General features: G+C 35.5%; 1 protein-coding gene across 34 annotated transcripts in view; it reads left to right on the top strand.

The window, feature by feature from the left end:
- ERC1 (ELKS/RAB6-interacting/CAST family member 1) overlaps nt 1-18,484 on the top strand; it is a 545,178-nt gene that overhangs the window by 193,201 nt on the left and 333,493 nt on the right. For 23 of the 34 annotated variants that reach the window (XR_012017870.1, XR_012017879.1, XR_012017877.1 and 20 more), the window contains one exon: nt 5,555-5,566. The exons of the other annotated variants lie outside the window; for them this stretch is intronic. Coding sequence is in view for 16 of the 23 variants with exons in the window: in XM_072799507.1 (XP_072655608.1) it covers nt 5,555-5,566 (12 nt within the window). In the remaining 7 variants the exon portion in view is untranslated. The remainder of the gene's footprint in view (nt 1-5,554; nt 5,567-18,484) is intronic. 34 annotated transcript variants of the gene reach the window in all.

Below are 18,484 nucleotides of genomic sequence, written 5' to 3' on the forward strand. Positions count from 1 at the left end.
CACAGAGATTAGATGGCTGGTCCTGTATCACATAAGTAGGTGGGTGGTAATAAAGTTATGCCTAAGAATTCTAAAATTCCAGAGTCTTTCCCTTCCTCCCCCCTCCAATCCTATGTTCTAGATTTTATTAATGAGCTTATCTTCTAGAAGAGGAAGATGAAGACAATTGGATGATTCAGAGGCTGTTCACTTGAAGATCTTGCTGAGGCCAAAGGTTTTTCCCACATTCTAGAATGCTATCTTAGAGGACAGGTACTTTGGAATTGAAATGTGGGTCGCTTTGTTGCCTGGTGCCAGTTTCTCCATGTCTGACTCAGCCTTCCTGTCAGTCTAGACTCAATAAAGAGATATTTCTGGCCCCAGAAGACTAAGACTTCAACAGAAAGCAGCTGTTGTCTTTTCCTTTGTGATGGTGCTAGCAGAGCATCTTTCCATGGCTTGTGTAATGGATGGAAATTTCAGTGATAAGGTTTCAATTAAGGTTTGGTTGAGCTCTCCTGAGAAGTACTACTCAAGGTACCCAGTTAATATGTGCCCCTGAATATGAGACTTTTTGAACTTTGTACTCTTCAGTATGGTCTTTTAATTTCTAAGACCAATATTCAGTCATGATGTCTTGCGAGGTTGTTAGTTGGAGCGTTAGTAGGTAGTTCTGGACTGTAGACTTTTAATTTCAGGTCTGTGAACTCAGATGTACATAGAGACAAGGGGAAGCCAGGATGCTGCTGCTACTATGGTAAGGAAGCAAGAGAAGCCAAGACACGCTTTATTTATTCATTCACACTCACGTATATTACTAGGCCAGTCCTGTAAGTACTTCTAATAGAGGACACTTAGTTTTTCCACTTTTTGATGGTTAATTTTATTTTCCCTGCTAACCATCTTTTTTAGACTTCATCTTGAACTGTGAGTTCTAGGCATTTGCATCATGCCTAAACTTAAATTTTGTGGGCCAGCAAAAATACCTAAACTGCATCTATAATATTATTTCCAAGGGAATTACATTCCTTTTTTTTTTTTTTTTTTTTAAGATTTTATTTATTTATTCATGATAGACACAGAGAGACAGAGACTCAGGCAGAGGGAGAAGCAGGCTCCATGCAGGGAGCCCGATGTGGGACTTGATCCCGGGTCTCCAGGATCACGCGCTGGGCGGAAGACAGGCGCTTAAACCCCTGAGCCACCCAGGCTGCCCAGGAATTACATTCTGATTTATAAACAACTGGCTTTATTTAAAGTGGACTGTATCTAGTAAGATTTGGAGCCACTTTCGTTGATTTTGCCACCTCCCCCCACCCTGATTTTTTTTTTTTTTTTTTTAAAGCAGGAGTGTTCTCACTTTGCTCAGAATTTAGGCTCAAGGTAATTAACCCCTGAATTAGCTGTCTGAGCCGCTAAAGTAGTAACTTAATCTCATTTGGTAAGTGAGATAAGTCTGTACTTCTATAGATCAAAATCAATGTACTGAACTGAGCTTGAACACAAAGATTGGGGTCATTTTCCTATCCTGCCAGGAGTGAGATATAATCTAGGTGTTATTTGCATGTGTGTCTGTATAAGAGAAAGCACTTTTCTGGTGGTACTTGGAGAAATTAGGGAAGATAGTTGGTAGGCTTAAATCCCATGGCTCAAGGATTTGGCCTTTTGAATTTTTGATTTGCTTTTAAAGATTACTAGTGTCTGAAATTTTATGTAATGAAAATGGAGTTGTCTTTATTTTTCATAAATCCTCTAAAATGTGTTGGGAAATGTGAACTAGTTTACAGGATGATATTTTCAGTTTTTGGTTTGGTAGTCTTTGTAGAATTACATCTTTTTGTAAAAAAAAAAAATGGACCTCAAAATTAGAAGATGAGTCCTTTTTTATCTGCTTTTTCTTATTTTTTTCTCTTTTATTAAAATTTTGTTTTTCTACTTTCATTTGTGGGAATTTGACTCTGTTTAACTGTTATCTTTTTGGAAAAGAAAGCCAGCTTTCCTGACCTCCCTGAAGTAGTAATTTCTGTTTCCTTTATATGTGCTATTTTTTTATGGTGTTTACCATGTTCTGTCCTATGACTCTACATTATTGAGGGCCTAATAACTACATAATATGTTAATACAAGGAGAATGCCTTTCTTGTTTCACTATCTAATCATCCCATATTTCTTCCTTTTTATCTTTCCATCACCTATGAATTCAGACCTTTCATCAATCAAACATATGGAGATTTTAGTTCCTTATACACTTGTTATATATATTTTTTAGATATTATTATTTTTTAGATATTTTTATATTCATTTCTTCTATATGTTTGTAATGTGTTTATACATGCACCTATCCTTTTCCCTCTGTAACAAAGTGTAAGTAAATTCATATCTATAAAATATTTTTATATAATTTAATATGATCCTGTGGGATTATTTTTGATCTGTAGATTAGATAGAAATATAGATAACCTCCTCCCTCTTTTATCACAATGAAATACCAATTATAACTTTTATTTTTACGTTTTAACATCTCTAAATCTGGGATACATGTATAAATAATGGCATAACATAATTTAATTAGTATATATACTTTTTTCTTTCTTAGTGATACATAAAGTAATGGTAATATTCTGTCCTTGGAGAATTGATATTGAAGATGCACGTAAAGAGAGTAGATAAAACTGTTTCAGAGAATGTGGGAGGAGAAGAAATATTTCCAAATTAACTTTATTTTCTAATGTATCCTATTTTAAATGTGTGTATAACCAAATGAATAAATATACTATTATAATAAGATATTTGACTGTTTTACCTACCTCCTTGTTTATTTATGTAAGTTGACCTAAAAATTATTTTTGAACCCCTTCATTGTGAACATGGGCTTTATGTTTGTGATTGCTTCATATTGGTATCACTGTATATTTAGACATCTATACAGTATAACCTAAAAATGCAAACCTACATACTTAGTCTTCATATTTATAATTTTTTTTGTAAAGAAATGCCAAAATGATACTCAGTTTAAGATCTGCAGAGATCTTCTGTCTAAAAATTAATGTTAAGCTGTATATAGCTGTGGTATAAACTAGTAAACAATTCATAAGGAAAATGGTTCCTTAGAGAAGAATTTCCTTACTTTTAGATTTGTGGTTATGTATTTTTGACTCATGAAGTTCAGTGTCAGAGATTGTGGTCTTCCTATAGTTTGAGGAGAAGAGAAGTGACCACTGCTGTGGAAGTTGTGTGTTCTTGATTGAGGGAGAATGATAGTGTTTAAAAAAAAAAAAAAAGAGAAAAGATACTAAGACTATGAATAACTGAAGATGACTGGTTCTTTATCTGATCCTGCTTGCTTCAGCTTGCTTTCTCAGGAAGCTGCTTGTTTCTTTCTTTTCCTCCTTGATGAATTTCACTGATTTCATGTAAAAGAAGAATAAATTACACAGCTTTGCATAGTCAATTATATTAGGTCATCTTGCCAAAATTTCTTGTGGCACAGCACCTTGTAATTTGTTAGTACAGTCTTTATAGGAATTTTTGTTTAGTGATCACCTTAAATTTTTACTTGAAAGTGCAAACATTAGAATTTTATAGGATTATTCTATATGTAGATTTTTTCTTCCACATTAATTTCCCAAGAGCTATAGTTTGATGCCAAAGTGAAATATGACCCAGAACAATAAAATAGATAAAAAGTTGCTCACTGTTGATAGCAGTAAGCTTAATTTTTTTCCCTACAGATTTACCCAAGTCTTAATTATTTTATTTTAAAAATATTTTATTTATTCATTCATGAGAGACACAGAGAGATAGCGGCAGAGACACAGGCAGAGGGAAAAGCAGGCTCCCTGTGGGGAGCCTGATGTGGGACTTGATCTCAGAATCCCAGAATCATGACCTGAGCCAAAGGCAGATGCTCAACCCTTGAGCCACCCAGGTGCCCCATCCAAGTCTTATTTAAAGCCTTGCAACTATCGGAAATTTCAGTTAGTGTCATTGTTGATCTAAAATTATTCTAATTTATTGTGTCATAACTAACAAAGATAGAAAAGATAATTGGGAACAGTCATTTAGAGATTGGCCTGTGTTTGCCTTTGATTGTTATCTGCATTCTCTACTGTTTTATATATGCCAAAGATGCATGGATTTATTTTATACATTCCCCCTTAAGAATCTGTAAGCATGGGATCCCTGGGTGGCTCAGTGGTTTAGTGCCTGCCTTTGACCCAGGGTGTGATCCTGGAGTCCTGGGATCGAGTCCCACATCAGGCTCCCTGTATGGAGCCTGCTTCTCCTCTGCCTGTGTCTCTGCCTCTCTCTCTCTCTCTGTCATGAATGAATAAATACAATATTAAAAAAAAAAAGAACTATTTAAAAAAAAGAATTTGTAAGCATCGTAGAACATGTAAAATATGCCCAGGGAGATGTCAAAGACCCCCATTTTTATCCTGGATCTGCCACTTACTCAGTGTGTGATTGAGGGGAGTCATTTTTAATCTGTTTTTCATTTCTCTTTATCTTATATAATGGAAGTAATAAATCTTGTCATCCTTATCTTTTGTTATTTTCACAATGACTTAAAAATCCTGGTTTTAAATACTGAAACATAAGAAAATATTAAAGTACAAATTGAAATGGTGCTTGCATTCAAGAAATAAACCGTTTGTTTTAGATTCTTAAAGTAAAATTTAGATCCTGAACACAATCTGGATGGCACTGGCCATAAGAAGTCTTAAGTATTTGGAGGATAATACTAACTTCAGTGAAATTGATTAATGTTTTAAAAGGGAAAACTGCTTGTTACTATAAAAAGCAATAATGAACCACTGGGGCTTCATGCAATGTAGGAATATTGAGCATGGCAACTTTGCATCTCTAACTGCTGAGCAGTATTGGAAATGGAGTGATATTTATAGAGCTATATGTTCTTGTTCATTATTGCTTTTAGATTGCACCATTTGAGAGAGTTTGGTAGATTTGGAGTGAGAAAAAAATTAGGTCTAATTAGGAAAAAATTATTATTGTTTTCACATTTGGGACCATTATTTCAAGTTCTTCCTCATCAATTAGAATTCTGTCTGTATTCTACAGAATGATTAAAGCTCTAAATGTTTTTCTGCTTTTGTTATGGATAACTTGGATTCAAGAAATGGAGTGGGGTGGGTTAAAGGAATAGTTATAAGGTGGATATGTATAAAATTAAGATGATTTAAATTGTGAAATCACAGTTAGCTACTTAAATGAAAAAGGGGAAGTGCTGACCTTCTCTTCCTTTGTGTTTAATAAATTGTCTTTTTTCCCCTCCTTTAAGAAATGGTGAATTCTAGACAAAAAATTTTCTTTCAAACTTACGTTAAGGTATGATGGTGTAATCTAATGTGAAAATACACTTTTTGAGAGTTGAAAATCTGAAATTACTAATTTTTAGTGCCTGTGCAGAATCTGTTACACCTTTCCCTTCTCTAATCCTGTGCTTTTATGTTTTGTTTGTGTCTATAAATAACATTATTTCCTGAATATTGTCCTTATTAATTCTTTCTAACTTTCTCTTTCACATTTTCTCCCTGGATTTGCTGTTTCTTCAGTCTCACCTCAAGGTCAGTATGCTTGTACTTTAACAAAGATAAGAGCATGGTATACTAACATTATCTTGAACTCTAATGAGGAACTGAAATGATAGCACTTACTCCAGGAAAGATATGTCTAGAAATCTAGTTATGACTGCATAAAATGTCAGAAGTTTTAGGTTTACCGAAGAGTGGATTCAAAGTTCTGTGCTTCAAAAGATAAAGTAGTCAGAAAGCAAGAATCAGACTGAGCAGGTTTTGACTCAGAGCGAAACGAAGATGAAAGGAGGAGTCACCAGGGGAATGAGAAGAAAAATTGCTTTAATTTAATTAAAATTTCATCAGAGACAGAAAATGCAGAGTGAATGTTGGAGGGAAAGTTGCCATAGTCTGTGGATTTTTAGAAGAATCTTGAAATTATTTTACTATACATAAACCAATGCACCCTTGAAATTTTGGTTTTGTTTTGTGATTCTGCTGAATGGTAGAACAAATGATAATGAAGCAGCCAGTGCTACTTTGATTTATAAGTGCCAGAGGCACTATAATAGATCCTTTACATATTTTATTTCAAATGATCTTCCCAGCAAATATGTAGAGATTTATTATTTCCACTCTTGAGGTCAATACCACAGTTTCCAAGCCCATTAAGTTATTTGTCCATCTTTATTAGGAAGAAAAGCTAACAGCACAATTGAAAACATGAATTTTTTTTTGAGGTGGGTGCAGAGGGAGAGAGTGAGAATCCCAGGCAGGTTCCATGCCCAGTGTGGAGCCCGATGTGGTTCTTGATCTCATAACTGTGAGATCATGACAAGCTGAAAAAATAAGATACACTTAACTGAGCTACCCAAGCACCCCTGAAACATGAATTTTAGAAGTTATTTCTTTTGCATGTGAGCATGGAAATGTAAATGAAGGCATGAGAATTTCTGATATGGTTCCAAAAATGATATGACTGTATGTGCTTAACCTAGCAGCTGTTTTCTAATAGTAATGGTATCATATATATTACTGTTTATAAAAGCCTCCTTCCTATCTTGGAGTCTCACAGATAGCATATGGGTTACACAGGACAGATTATCATTCTGATGAGGAACTAAGAGTAGGGAACATGATTTCCCTAGGGTCAACCGACTAGTAAGTGGTGGAACTTAGATCTGAAGCCAGATCTTCTCATTTCAACCTCAGGACTTTATGTATTTTATGTACTCTACTGTCAGAATTAGAGTATGAGCCATAGAGCTCCAGATGGCTTAAATTTTCTTAGGTAGATTTTTCATCTGTAGAATTGGGATAATTACCTAATCTAAAGGGTTGATGTAAACATTGAATGAGTTCATATAAATAGCACTTAGAACAGTATCTGATACAGGGTAAACAGTCGATATATAGAGCTCCTCTGCATTTTTCATCGAGTCCTATTTGATCCGGCATATGATAGCATAAGGTGATATATTTCAGATTCTTTAAAACACTATACTGTTCTTATTGGTTTTTACCACTATTAATAGAAAATGCAAAGTAGAATCCTAGTGCAAAGTACAATCCCAGTGCAAAGTTGTGTATGTGTAGAAAATGAGAAAAGGAAACATATTTCTTCTGTAATGGTATTTTAAGACTTGACTTACCTTTTCAGTTGCTATATTTCTATATAGGTAGAAAGATAAGATGTTGAAGCATTTTAGGAAAAAAGATTCCCTTTCCCATTTCTACTCCCTGGTATTTCTTCTCAGTGTTTAAATTGATAACCTAAATGATATTTTTGAAAAAGTCCCCTTACTTTTGATTCATTTAAGAGAAAATCAATTTGTGTGAGTTGTAAATACAGTAAGAAACACAGTAAGCTCTTCTTTCATATTACTTATACTAATCTAGTTTATAAAGAGGCTTCTCCAGTCAGATTTACACTGTCCTCCTCCTCCTCTCTTAGCAGATGACCTCCCCCATCTTCCCTTCCTTTACCTGGTAAATAGAGTTTTAGGGTATCCACAGTCCTGGGTTTTGATTTCACTCATGTTAATCTTCCTTTTATTTCAGTGCATCTCATGCCCCAGCTCTTTTCCAAGGCTAAATTTTCCTATTCTTTTTTATTCTTACCCTATTCTCAGTTTTTAGACCCTTGCTCTATAAATGAACTTCTCCTTACTTATATTCTCTTCCTTTCCACAGATTCTTCCAAATATAAAACATATTCCCATCCTTAAAAAGAAATGGAAATAATCTAAGTATCTTTTCCTTGGCCTCAATTCAGTACAGTACCTTACTTTTATCTTTCTTTTTCTGCAGGCTTGCACAGTTTTTGAAATAATCATTTATGCTCCCTGCCACCACTTCCACATTTATCTTTGTTTTCCTTTTTTTATTTTATTTTTTAAGATTTTATTTATTTACTTGAGAGAGAGAGAGAGAGAGAGAGGCAGAGACACAGGCAGTGGGAGAAGCAGGCTCCATGCAGGGAGCCCGATGTGGGACTCGATTCCGGATCTCCAGGATCACGCCCTGGGCTGAAGGCAGGCGTAAACCGCTGAGCCACCCGGGCTGCCCTATCTTTGTTTTCCAAATGTAATCTGGATTCTTCTCTCACTGCTGTGCTAAAATGGCTTCAGTGATATACTGGTTGCCAAACTGAGTGACTTTGTCTTGGGCCTACTGACCTTTTTGGGGTTTTAAATATTATAATCTCTTTTCCTTTAGAAACTCTTCTTTGTAGTTTATGTGACATTGTTTTCTGCTAGCTCTCTTAACACCTCATTGACATTTTCCAGTCTGTTTTGCTTTTCTTCTTCTTTTTTTAAAGATTTTACCTATTCATTAGAGAGAGTGTGTGTGTGCATAAGCAGAGGGAGGGGTAGAGGGAGAAAGACAAGTAGATGCCCCATTGAGCACAGAGCCTGATGCAGGGCTCAATCTCAGGACCCCAAGATCATGACCAAACTGAAGTCAGACACTTAAACAACTGAGCCACCCAGGCACTGCTCCTTTTCTTCTTTATACATGTTCCTTAACTTTTGGGCTTTCTCATGTTCTTGTAAGAAATTTCATTTTCACTTACATTATTGGTTAACCTGCCTTACTACTCCCAGTTTTATTTATTTTGTTTAAGTTTTTATGGAACTTCTATTTCAAACCATATTTATTACAGAACAAATCTTACATTGTTTGCAATAAAAATAGCAAGCCCAAATACTGTATTTAAAAAGTGATTTTTCCCATTTTCTACTGTAAATGTTTTTCTCCTTATGTAATTCCAAGTATGGCATAGTCTGAACACAGTTCAGCTTTAGTAACAAAATACCATTGAAGCCTTGTCTTTGGAGAACTTTCATCTCTGACTTAAGCATCAAGTGGACATATTTTTACAGGGAGGTCTTATCACTGTGTCTTTTGTATGACAGGTTTTGATCTAAATATCTCTAAACAAAACTCTGCCCTGGAATAATTTGTCTGTGGAAGCCATTACTGTATACATAATTCTCTGAGTTATAAGTTATGTTAATTATAATATTGTTAGCTGGTTCATTTTAGTAGTTTTTACTCTAGCAATAAATGCCATTGAAGTATACTTATTTCTAAATAAGTTTATTTTCCAAGGAATACAAAATAAAACAGTGGCAATGATTTTTTTAAGATGTTATTTATTTACTTGAGAGAGAAAAAAGGCATAAGCAGGGGGAGGGGCAGAAGCAGGCTCCCCACTGACCAGGGAGCCCCATGAGGGACTCGATCCCAGGACTCAGGGATCAGTCACAACCTGAACCAAAGGCAGAGGCTTAACCCACCGAGCCACCCAGGTGCCCCAGGGGCAATGATCTTTATTTATTTTTCTAGTAGCAAAGATAATTTTGGTTGTAGTGTGTAATAAAGCCTTTTTTGTTCCAGTTTGAAATTATTTTTTGCAGTATTTTTCTATACAGAAGCATTTCACCATTTTAGTTATTGTTTTGTCAAGTCCAATTGAGCAGATCATCAAGAGAGTATTGATAGTTTAAGATTAGATTAGATATTTGGATAACTTCATTATGGGACCTTGGGCAAGATACTTAACTCTTAAATGTATGTTTTAACCACCTGTTTTGAGTTAGTAGTGACACTTAACCTTAACCGTAGTATTTGTTTTTTAGTGTCCTCCACTAAGCATTTCTGATTTGAATAGATTTATTTGCTTTCTCTCTTCCTCTCTTGTTCTCTCCTGTTTTCCTCTGTCCCTGTTTCCATTTAATACAGAGCAGAGAGATTTTTAGAGTGATGACTGAAGATTCACGATCTCTATCCTTAAACATATATACATGTCTTTCGTTACTATTCAATGACATTATCTCCAGAGAAGGAATGCAAAGAAATGATTCCATGAATAGATGAAAATATATGATTTGATTCAGAATCATTGTTACTTTTTATTTAGCAGCAACTTTGGCTAAAGGCAAGACATTCAATAAGTTAAGCCTATAAATATCTCTTTTACACACTTTCAGGTATACACAAATTGGGCTCAATATTATTATTACCCCATTTTATTTAGCAGTGCCTATTGCAGGCTGGTCTTCAAATGTTTGAAGTCTGTGGGATACTTTCTATCAACTGCATTTAGACCAGAGTGCCTATATTATTACATAATAAAAGCTAAATACTTGATGTGTTGCTCAGATGTATTCCTGTTGTTATAGTTACTTGTTACTTTCATCTAATTTGATAAAAGAGTTCTACATTAATTTCTAAAATCTGACTTTGTCAACCTGCCATTTCTCTGATTGCACATCTTAGAGGTTTTTTCCATTATTGTCTGACTAGGCACTAAAATCTCATAAGGTATCATTTACAAAGAAGAGATATGTCTGTATTTTGAAGGCTTCATTCTTTTCCTTTTTGTTTTCTAGCTGTAGTGTTCAGGATTTTATAGGCCCAAGAGTATTTCTGACTTTGTTCTGTTTCAGAGAGTTTGATTTGTAGACAAGAGTTTATAATCTAGGAGAATGATCTGTTGTTAATTGCATTTTTTGCACCTATTTGCCATTCTTTTGACTTTTTAAAACATCCTTATTGTTCAAGAGAGTTTTCCTCATTTTCTTTCCTTTCAAGCAAGAATATTGCCTAGTGTTTTTGGATTGGGTCACACAAGGGTGGTGGGTTGCCACACCCTCCCATTAACTACTCCTGAAATATAGTGTTACTATATATATATGTGAGCACATACTTGTACTGATCTACCTAACTGTTCTATTGAGAAGTATTGAGTTTTGTGCTATCATGCATCGAGAAGTGGCAAAGGTATTTTTTCTTGGTAGCAGCTGTAGACAGTTACCTGGCATTCTGTACATGAGCTAAAGATGGTAAATTCAATAGAGAAGGGAGGAAGGCTAAATTTACAGTTAGTTAAAATTTGAATTTTATGTGGTTGCCAGATTTAGCAAATTCACATTTGCGATATCAGTTAAATTTGTATTTCACATAAACAATGACTATTTTTTTTTTAGTATTTGATGTCTTGTAAGTACCAGGACATACTTATACTAAAACATTGTCACATATCTGAAATATAAATTTGAGTGGAGTTTAGTATTTTATCTGAAAAACCTTGTACCTCCCAATCTCATTCTTTATCTCACTTCAGATCATAACAACTGTAAGAAATGGATGATATTTTCCTGTTTTACAAATGAGAAAATTGAGGTTCAGCATTAGTGGACTTGCTCATCAGGGTCATTGCCACTTTATGGCACAGTCTTCAGTACAAATTCAGTTTCTCAGATTTCATGTTTACCATATACCTTAACTTTCCTCTATTTCTTGTTTTGTATGTCCTTGTGAGGTCTAGATGCAATATGTAGATTGATAGATTTTTTAGTTTATGTTTTTTAGCTCCTCTGAGTGTGAAGGTCAGAAGTTGGATTGAATGTGTTATACTTTGGTGAGAATTGCCACTCTTTTGCCAGTTGTAGCCTGCTTGTATCCACCCTAGTAGTGACAAGATTATTTCTGGGTGTTGCCCTGATGATTCACACAATACTTTAAGCCTTGCTGCGGGGGTGGGGGGGGGGTGGGGGGGTGGGGGGGGGCCACAACAGCTTAACGTTTTAGATAATATGATTTATTTGGTAAGGTAATTTAGAACTGTGCTTCTCAAATTTTAATGTACAAATTGTATTGGAGTTTGTTAAAATGTAGTTCTGATGTGGGTTTGGATAAGGCCTGGGCTTTTTACATTTCTAACAGCCCTAACAGTCAAAGCAGCTAAGGAGAATGCTTTGACTGGCAAGGCTTTAGAACAGTGGTTATCTATGAAAGAATATTTTTGGAATTGATCTTTATCCTTTTTAAAACATTTTCACCAACGTTTAACATTATCCCTGTTGATTTCTCTATATCAGCTCATATTTTGAACTTATAAAAAATCCATTTTCCATTGATTTCAGGATGGCAGTATCACCCCACCCATTGCCTCTGTTAAAGACCATCTGAAGCGTCATATTGGCATGGGTACAGAGGCAAGTTAAACTTTTTAGGATACTAAAAAGCATTGTTTTCATTGGCCCCTGTTACCTTGTCATTTTATGTACAAAAACATGTTGAGCAGTATAACAGAGTAACAGGGAATTGAGAGTGTAGCAAGGGGAAGGGAGTGAATCACAAAACTTCAGGACAGTTAGCTGCTTGGGTACAGATTACACTTTTGCAGAAACTTTCTTTCCAACCTCCAGTTTCTATAACCTATATGACTTCGAGATCTCAGAATTTGAGATTGTAGACTGGGAGATGAAGATGAGGAAATTAGTAATCTTAATGGTCAGTTTTAAGGTGATTTGGTTTATTTGCATACACATTGATACTACGCTCTCTTTAAAAAAAAATTAAGCTGCAGTGTTTATCCATTGTTGATGTTTGGTGATTTGTGTTGGTCTTTGTCAGTGAAGACAATACAAGTCTAGTGGAATGGAAGAACTTGACCTTTGTCATAGGCAGGAAGAAATGTATCTGCTTTAATTTTCTTTACTTTGTTTTTCTTAAGGTGCGATTATTTTGTTTCTGTTGTGTTTGGGATGCCCCCACTGGCCACAAAAGACATTAAGATGCTGTAGCTAGCTATTTGGTCTCTGTATTAAGCATTTCAATGTTAGTTATGAGTTTCTAAATTCAAAAATCACTTAAGCTTGTAAAACTTAACTATTTTCAAAGTGGTAGCAAAAATTGATTCCCTTCATATCTTATTATTTTATTTTTAAAGATTTTGTTTCTTTATTTGACAGAGAGAGAGAGAGAGCAGGTGAGCACAGACAGAGAGGGAGTGGCTGAGGCAGAGGGAGGAGGAGAAGCAGACTCCCCACTGAGTGAGGAGCCCTACGTGGGGCTCGATCCCAGGCCCCTGGGATCATGACCTGAGCTGAAGGCAGACATTTAACCAGCTGAGCCACCCAGGTGCCCCTCATATGTGATCTTTGAATTGAGATGTAGAAAGGAGAGTTCTTTGCAGATAATTTTCTAAGAGAACTAGAAGCAAGGAATAATGGGTTTGGAGAAGTGATCATGATAATTTAGTTTGGAAATAATCAGAAAACTTTTATAGAATGTATTGTAAGAGGAAAAGTCTATCAGCTCAGTCTATCATTACCTGATTTAAAAGAGGTTAGTAAAAAAAAATAAAAAAATAAAAAAATAAAAGAGGTTAGTATAAAGCATAGTAGCTTATCTGTTATCATTACTAGTTCAGTTTATCAATGTAACTTCAGGGCAAAGTCAAATTGATTTTTTTTTTTTTGCATTGCTATAAAAGCTATTTAATTGTCCCTTTGTCCCCCAAATTATGATTCCCCTTCAGTGTGTTTTCTAAATTTTGGAAATCTGATTATATCATTTCTCTACATAAAGTCTTACGCATTTGGGATAAATACCAGTTCCTTGCTTAGCATAAAATAGTTATTTGTTTTTTGTTAAGTTTAGCTTCCTTTTTCTCTACTCTCCTCCAATTTTAAGCTGTAGTAAAAAAAAAAAAATAAGCTGTAGTCATACTGAGTATGGTTTTCCCCCAACATAACTCATTTCCCTTTTCATCAGGGCTCTATTGGTACAGTTCTCTTTACCTATTACTATATCCTCTGCTTAGTAACCTGGAGTGATCCCTTAAGGAAGTTCTTGTATGACTTTTCAGAAAGTGTTTCCTGATTATCACTATCATGCCTACTTCCAGATAAGGTTAGGTCCCTTTCCTCTGTATACTCTTGTAGTACTCAGTATATATACTGTATTTGCCTGGATGCCTGGGAGGTTTTTGAGAACAGGGATTATTTTTATTCATGGATTTATATCCCTAGTTTTTGACAGCTGATGGTGTTGTTTAACCAAATACTTGTTGATTTGATGAGTAATGAAATGTAAAGAACTTTGCAGGCTATTAAAGCTTAGAGAAACATAGACAATCTTACATTCCACAGCCCATTTCCTCCCAAGCAATGCCTTAGACATATTTTTTTTTAATTAATTGGTAATGTGGGTTCTACCCTTTGGTGAGATTGACCTTTACCTGTGACCTGGTATTTGGTTTAGTTTTTTGGCAACCATATGACCTTGAGGTAAAATTTTTAAAAATATTGTTTATGGGCAGCCCGGTGGCTCAGTGGTTTAGCGCCGCCTTCAGCCCAGGGCCTGATCCTGGAGACCCCAGATCAAGTCCCACATCGGGCTCCCTGCATGGAGCCTGCTTCTCCCTCTGCCTGTTTCTCTGCCTCTCTCTCTCTGTGTGTCTCTCATGAATAAATAAAATCTTTTAAAAAATATTGTTTATTTATTTAAGAGAGAGAGAGCTCGCACGTACACATAGAGCCAGTGAGCAGATGAGTTGGGGGCGGGGAGAGGGAGAAGCAGGCTTCCCACTGAGCAGGGAGCCCGATGCAGGGCTCCATCCCAGGACCCTAAGATCATGACCTGAGCTAAAGGCACACGCTTAACAGACTGAGCCACCCAGGTGCCCTGAAGTAATTTCTTATAGATGTAGAATTATTCCCTGACTCTTTCTGCCTGAAGCCTTTGGCTCCTTTTTGGGCTGTCTACATAAAGTTAAAAAGTTAAAATGTTTTACATATATTTAGTTTCTAAGTTTACAGTACACTTTCACATCTACCATCTAATATAAATGAAGAGACAAATCTATGGTAGAATAAAGTATTATTTTTTACACTCATCATTTCAAACGGAGGGAACATATAGTTTTTAAAAGGCAGAACTGCATAGCAATGCTCCCAACCTTAGGGCTGAAGAGTTCAATTAAAAAGATGAAATGAGTCAATATGTGCTCTTTTGGAAAGAGGATAAAAAGAATGAAGGATGAATTTCTTCAGAACAAAGGAAGCCATGGAAGATAACAGCTCTATAAAGCAATGACTTTCCACCTTCTCATTGATTTTTGTATGTATCATGTAAGACATATTCAATCAATATTTGGTTTCAGAAACATTATGAAATAAGCAATTTTCACTTATAATTACTATAGCAGAGAGAGTGAGTATAAGGTAGTTGCGGTCAGACAGACTGGAGTTGAGTACCATTTCCATAATGTGTAAAATTGTGATTTGGGGCTAATTACTAAACTTTATTGAAGGTCTGGGCTTTTTGTCTATGAAGTTGAATTAATAAAACCTCATGAAAGTGTTTTGAATAGGTCACAAAAGAAAAGATTGATGATAAACATTTAGGTACTTGATATATGATGAGAAACTTATAAAGATTTTTTTTTTTTAAGATTTTCTTCATTTATTCATGAGAGACAAGAGACAGAGAGAGAGAGAGTAAGAGACAGGGACACAGGGAGAGGGAGAAGCGCAAGGAGCCCGACGTGGGACTGGATCGCGGCCCTGGGCTGAAGGCAGGCGCCAAACCACTGAGCCACTCAGGGATCCTCATAAAGATGTTTTTTATAGAATTTTATCTGACATAATGCTAGACTAACATTCAAACACAGAACATTCAGTCATATACACACCCTTCCTACCACCTGCAAAATAGGAAAAGCATATTCTGTGATTCTCTGCAGGTTAATGTATGGGGAATTTAGGTATTTAAATTTATGTATTAAAATATAATAAGTTAGATATCCATGTTTGTGGGCATGTGTGACAGTGAATGTCACTAGCTTCTTGCTCTTTGCCAAATCCTTTGCTGTGCATTTTTCATACATTATTTTCCCACATAACCACTCTGTATCATAAATTAAAAGCTAAACAAACAAAATCAACCCTGAAGCTTAGAAAGCCTAATGATCACATAAGTAATGAATTGTAAACCAATATTTAATCCATAGTTCTCTCTTATCATTATATTCCCATCAGGGGCTCTCACATCCCTGGGGACCTTGAACATGTTTTGAGATTGATGAGTTTACCATGCTGATGTTTTGATTTTGTATTTTCATTTCATTGACAGTCTAAAACACAATTATGTACGTATTTTGGGTCATCTGGGTGAAATCCTGTAATTAGCATATTTATCCGTATTCATTTTGTGGTTATGATCTAATTGTTACCAAATATTACTGATATAATTGCAATGGACCAATAAGAAAAGAAAGTGGCTTTTATTTCAGGCAAAGTTTAAATGATGTTATAATGCACTGTAGGAAGAAAACTTGTCTTTAACCACTTTGACAAACAAAAGTTTGGGGACAATTTAATCTTCTTATTACTCAGAAGCACTTGGACCATAGTAGTAAGTTCCATACATATACTGTGAGCAGTGATTTGCCTGCATATTAAATCAATATTGGCAATTTGAATTTCACTGTATATTTTAGCTTTTCTTATATTTAATCTGTAACTCTAGAGTTAATATTTTTGTATTTTAAGTATTATAATTTATGAACAGAGAATCTAGAAAATATTTCCCTTTACGTATGCTATAATATACCTGTAGTCCAGGTGCAGACATGGGGATGAAGCAGATCGGTTCAGGGGAGTGTTAGAAAGCTTTGCCAAATGCTGCCATTTGAACTTCTCTTTGAAGGATGACTACTTATATGCTAGGCAGAGAGAGACATGTGAAGAAGCACAAACAAAAACACCCCAAAACAAAAATCTTAGTGCAAAAGGGAGTAGAGGGCAGCCCGGGTGGTTCAGCGGTTTAGCGCCGCCTTCAGTCCAGGGCATGATCCCGGAGACCCAGGATCGAGTCCCGCGTTGGGCTCCCTGCGTGTAGCCTGCTTCTCCCTCTGCCTGTGTCTCTGCCTCTCTCTCTGCCTCTCTCTATGTCTCTCATGAATAAATAAATAAAATCTTTAAAAAAAAAAAAGGAGTAGAAATATAGACTAGAAATATAGATGATTGTTAAGGACCTTTGGTGCTAATTAAAGGGGTTTGAATTTTAGTATGAGGTCAGTATATTTCTAACAAAAGTAAAAAGCAAGAGAGGAGTGTACATTAAACTTCTATAATTCAATTGTGGAATACTGAGTTTTTATAAATTAAATCATATTTTGTTTGCAGTCAGAACTCTATTGGCCAAAGACCCCTTGGAGGTTGAATTTAAATGTCTTTGTGATGAAAATATAGTGAAAATCTTTAGATTCATAAGTTACAAATTTTTTTTTTTGCCTCCTTTTCTTCCTCTAGGCCCATCCTGTATTAATGAAATCAGAAACTTTACATTTTATTCTTTCCTTCCATTTCAGTGGAATGCTATGGTGGTTAATATTGACTTGATCATTTTCATTGTGTTTTACCCAAAAGTTATGAAGAAAACCACTTCTGGGATTTGTTCATCCCTAGCTTTTGTTTTCACCAGAGGAAAAAAATGTTACCATTACCTACTTAATATATCTACTTTTTATTAATGCTATATTAAAATGCCTTGATTCTCACAGTAGCTTCCAGCTCTCCCTGTGCGTATTAGAGAAAAATGTTCAAGATTTTAAGTTGAACCGTATGAGTGGTGTGTTCTTTCTGCACACCCAACTTAATACACTATTGTGTGGTATGATTAAACTGTGGCATTGACAGAGCCTTGGGGCAATGAAAGTAAATGCCTTAATATCCACAAAGCACTTTTCAGATTGGAAAGTGGGGAAACAAGGTAACAAACTAAAAAAGCTATATGTGTTTCATTGTCCTGTTCATGCTAGAATGTTACTTTTCCTAGGTCATGGGGCCAGCCATCTCCTAGGTCTGACTTCTACCAAGAAGGCTTGGATCTCTGGTTTATTCTGTGAGGCCTGAAGCGTAGAAACAGAAAAATAGGAAAGGGAGAAGAAAATTAAATGAAGTAGGAGTGTTGGAGAAGAAGAATAAAATTGAAAAGGGAGGAAAAATAGAGGTGAGGCCTGAGTACCAAAATTTTGCTCAAAAGTCTAAGGTTATATGTCTTGTTTTAGACAATGATAGAAATTATGATGATGCATAAAATAAATGGGGATATTCCCCATACAGTGCTTGTGCTTTCCTGATATCTTTATCGGTAAATCAAGGAGAAATCCAGAGTGAACAACACAGACCAGCTTTCTTTAAAGAATGAAAACAAATGATGGTGTATTTATTCTGCCACAGATCCAAAAAGTCAAGTCATTATTTTAAGACAGGAATTTTCTTTGGTTCTCTGTTTCTCTGGCACATATTCAGATTTCTTGGCACAGTACAACTGTAGCATTGTGTCATACCCTTCGTGTGTTTTTTTTCTCAGACTTTTTAATTGATCTTGAATATACCAACAGTGCTGGATTCTTTATATAGTTTGGGTAACAAGCACCATCCATTGTAGTAAAACAGCTCTACAAGTTATACTAAGAAATGTGAGAATGGGTTCTCTGCTTTTCTTTTTCTCTGTTCTGGTGCTATTCCTAAGCAGTGTCTTTCTTGGATTTGGGGGATTGTGTGCCTCTTCTGGCCAGCCTAAAACTTCCCTCTTTCCTTTCCTGTGTATTTAAATATGTGGAGTTGATGATTATCTGTTGGAATTCTACACCTTGGCTAAGTG

Source organism: Canis lupus, chromosome 25, assembly GCF_048164855.1.
Source record: "Canis lupus baileyi chromosome 25, mCanLup2.hap1, whole genome shotgun sequence".
Taxonomy (NCBI): domain Eukaryota; kingdom Metazoa; phylum Chordata; class Mammalia; order Carnivora; family Canidae; genus Canis; species Canis lupus.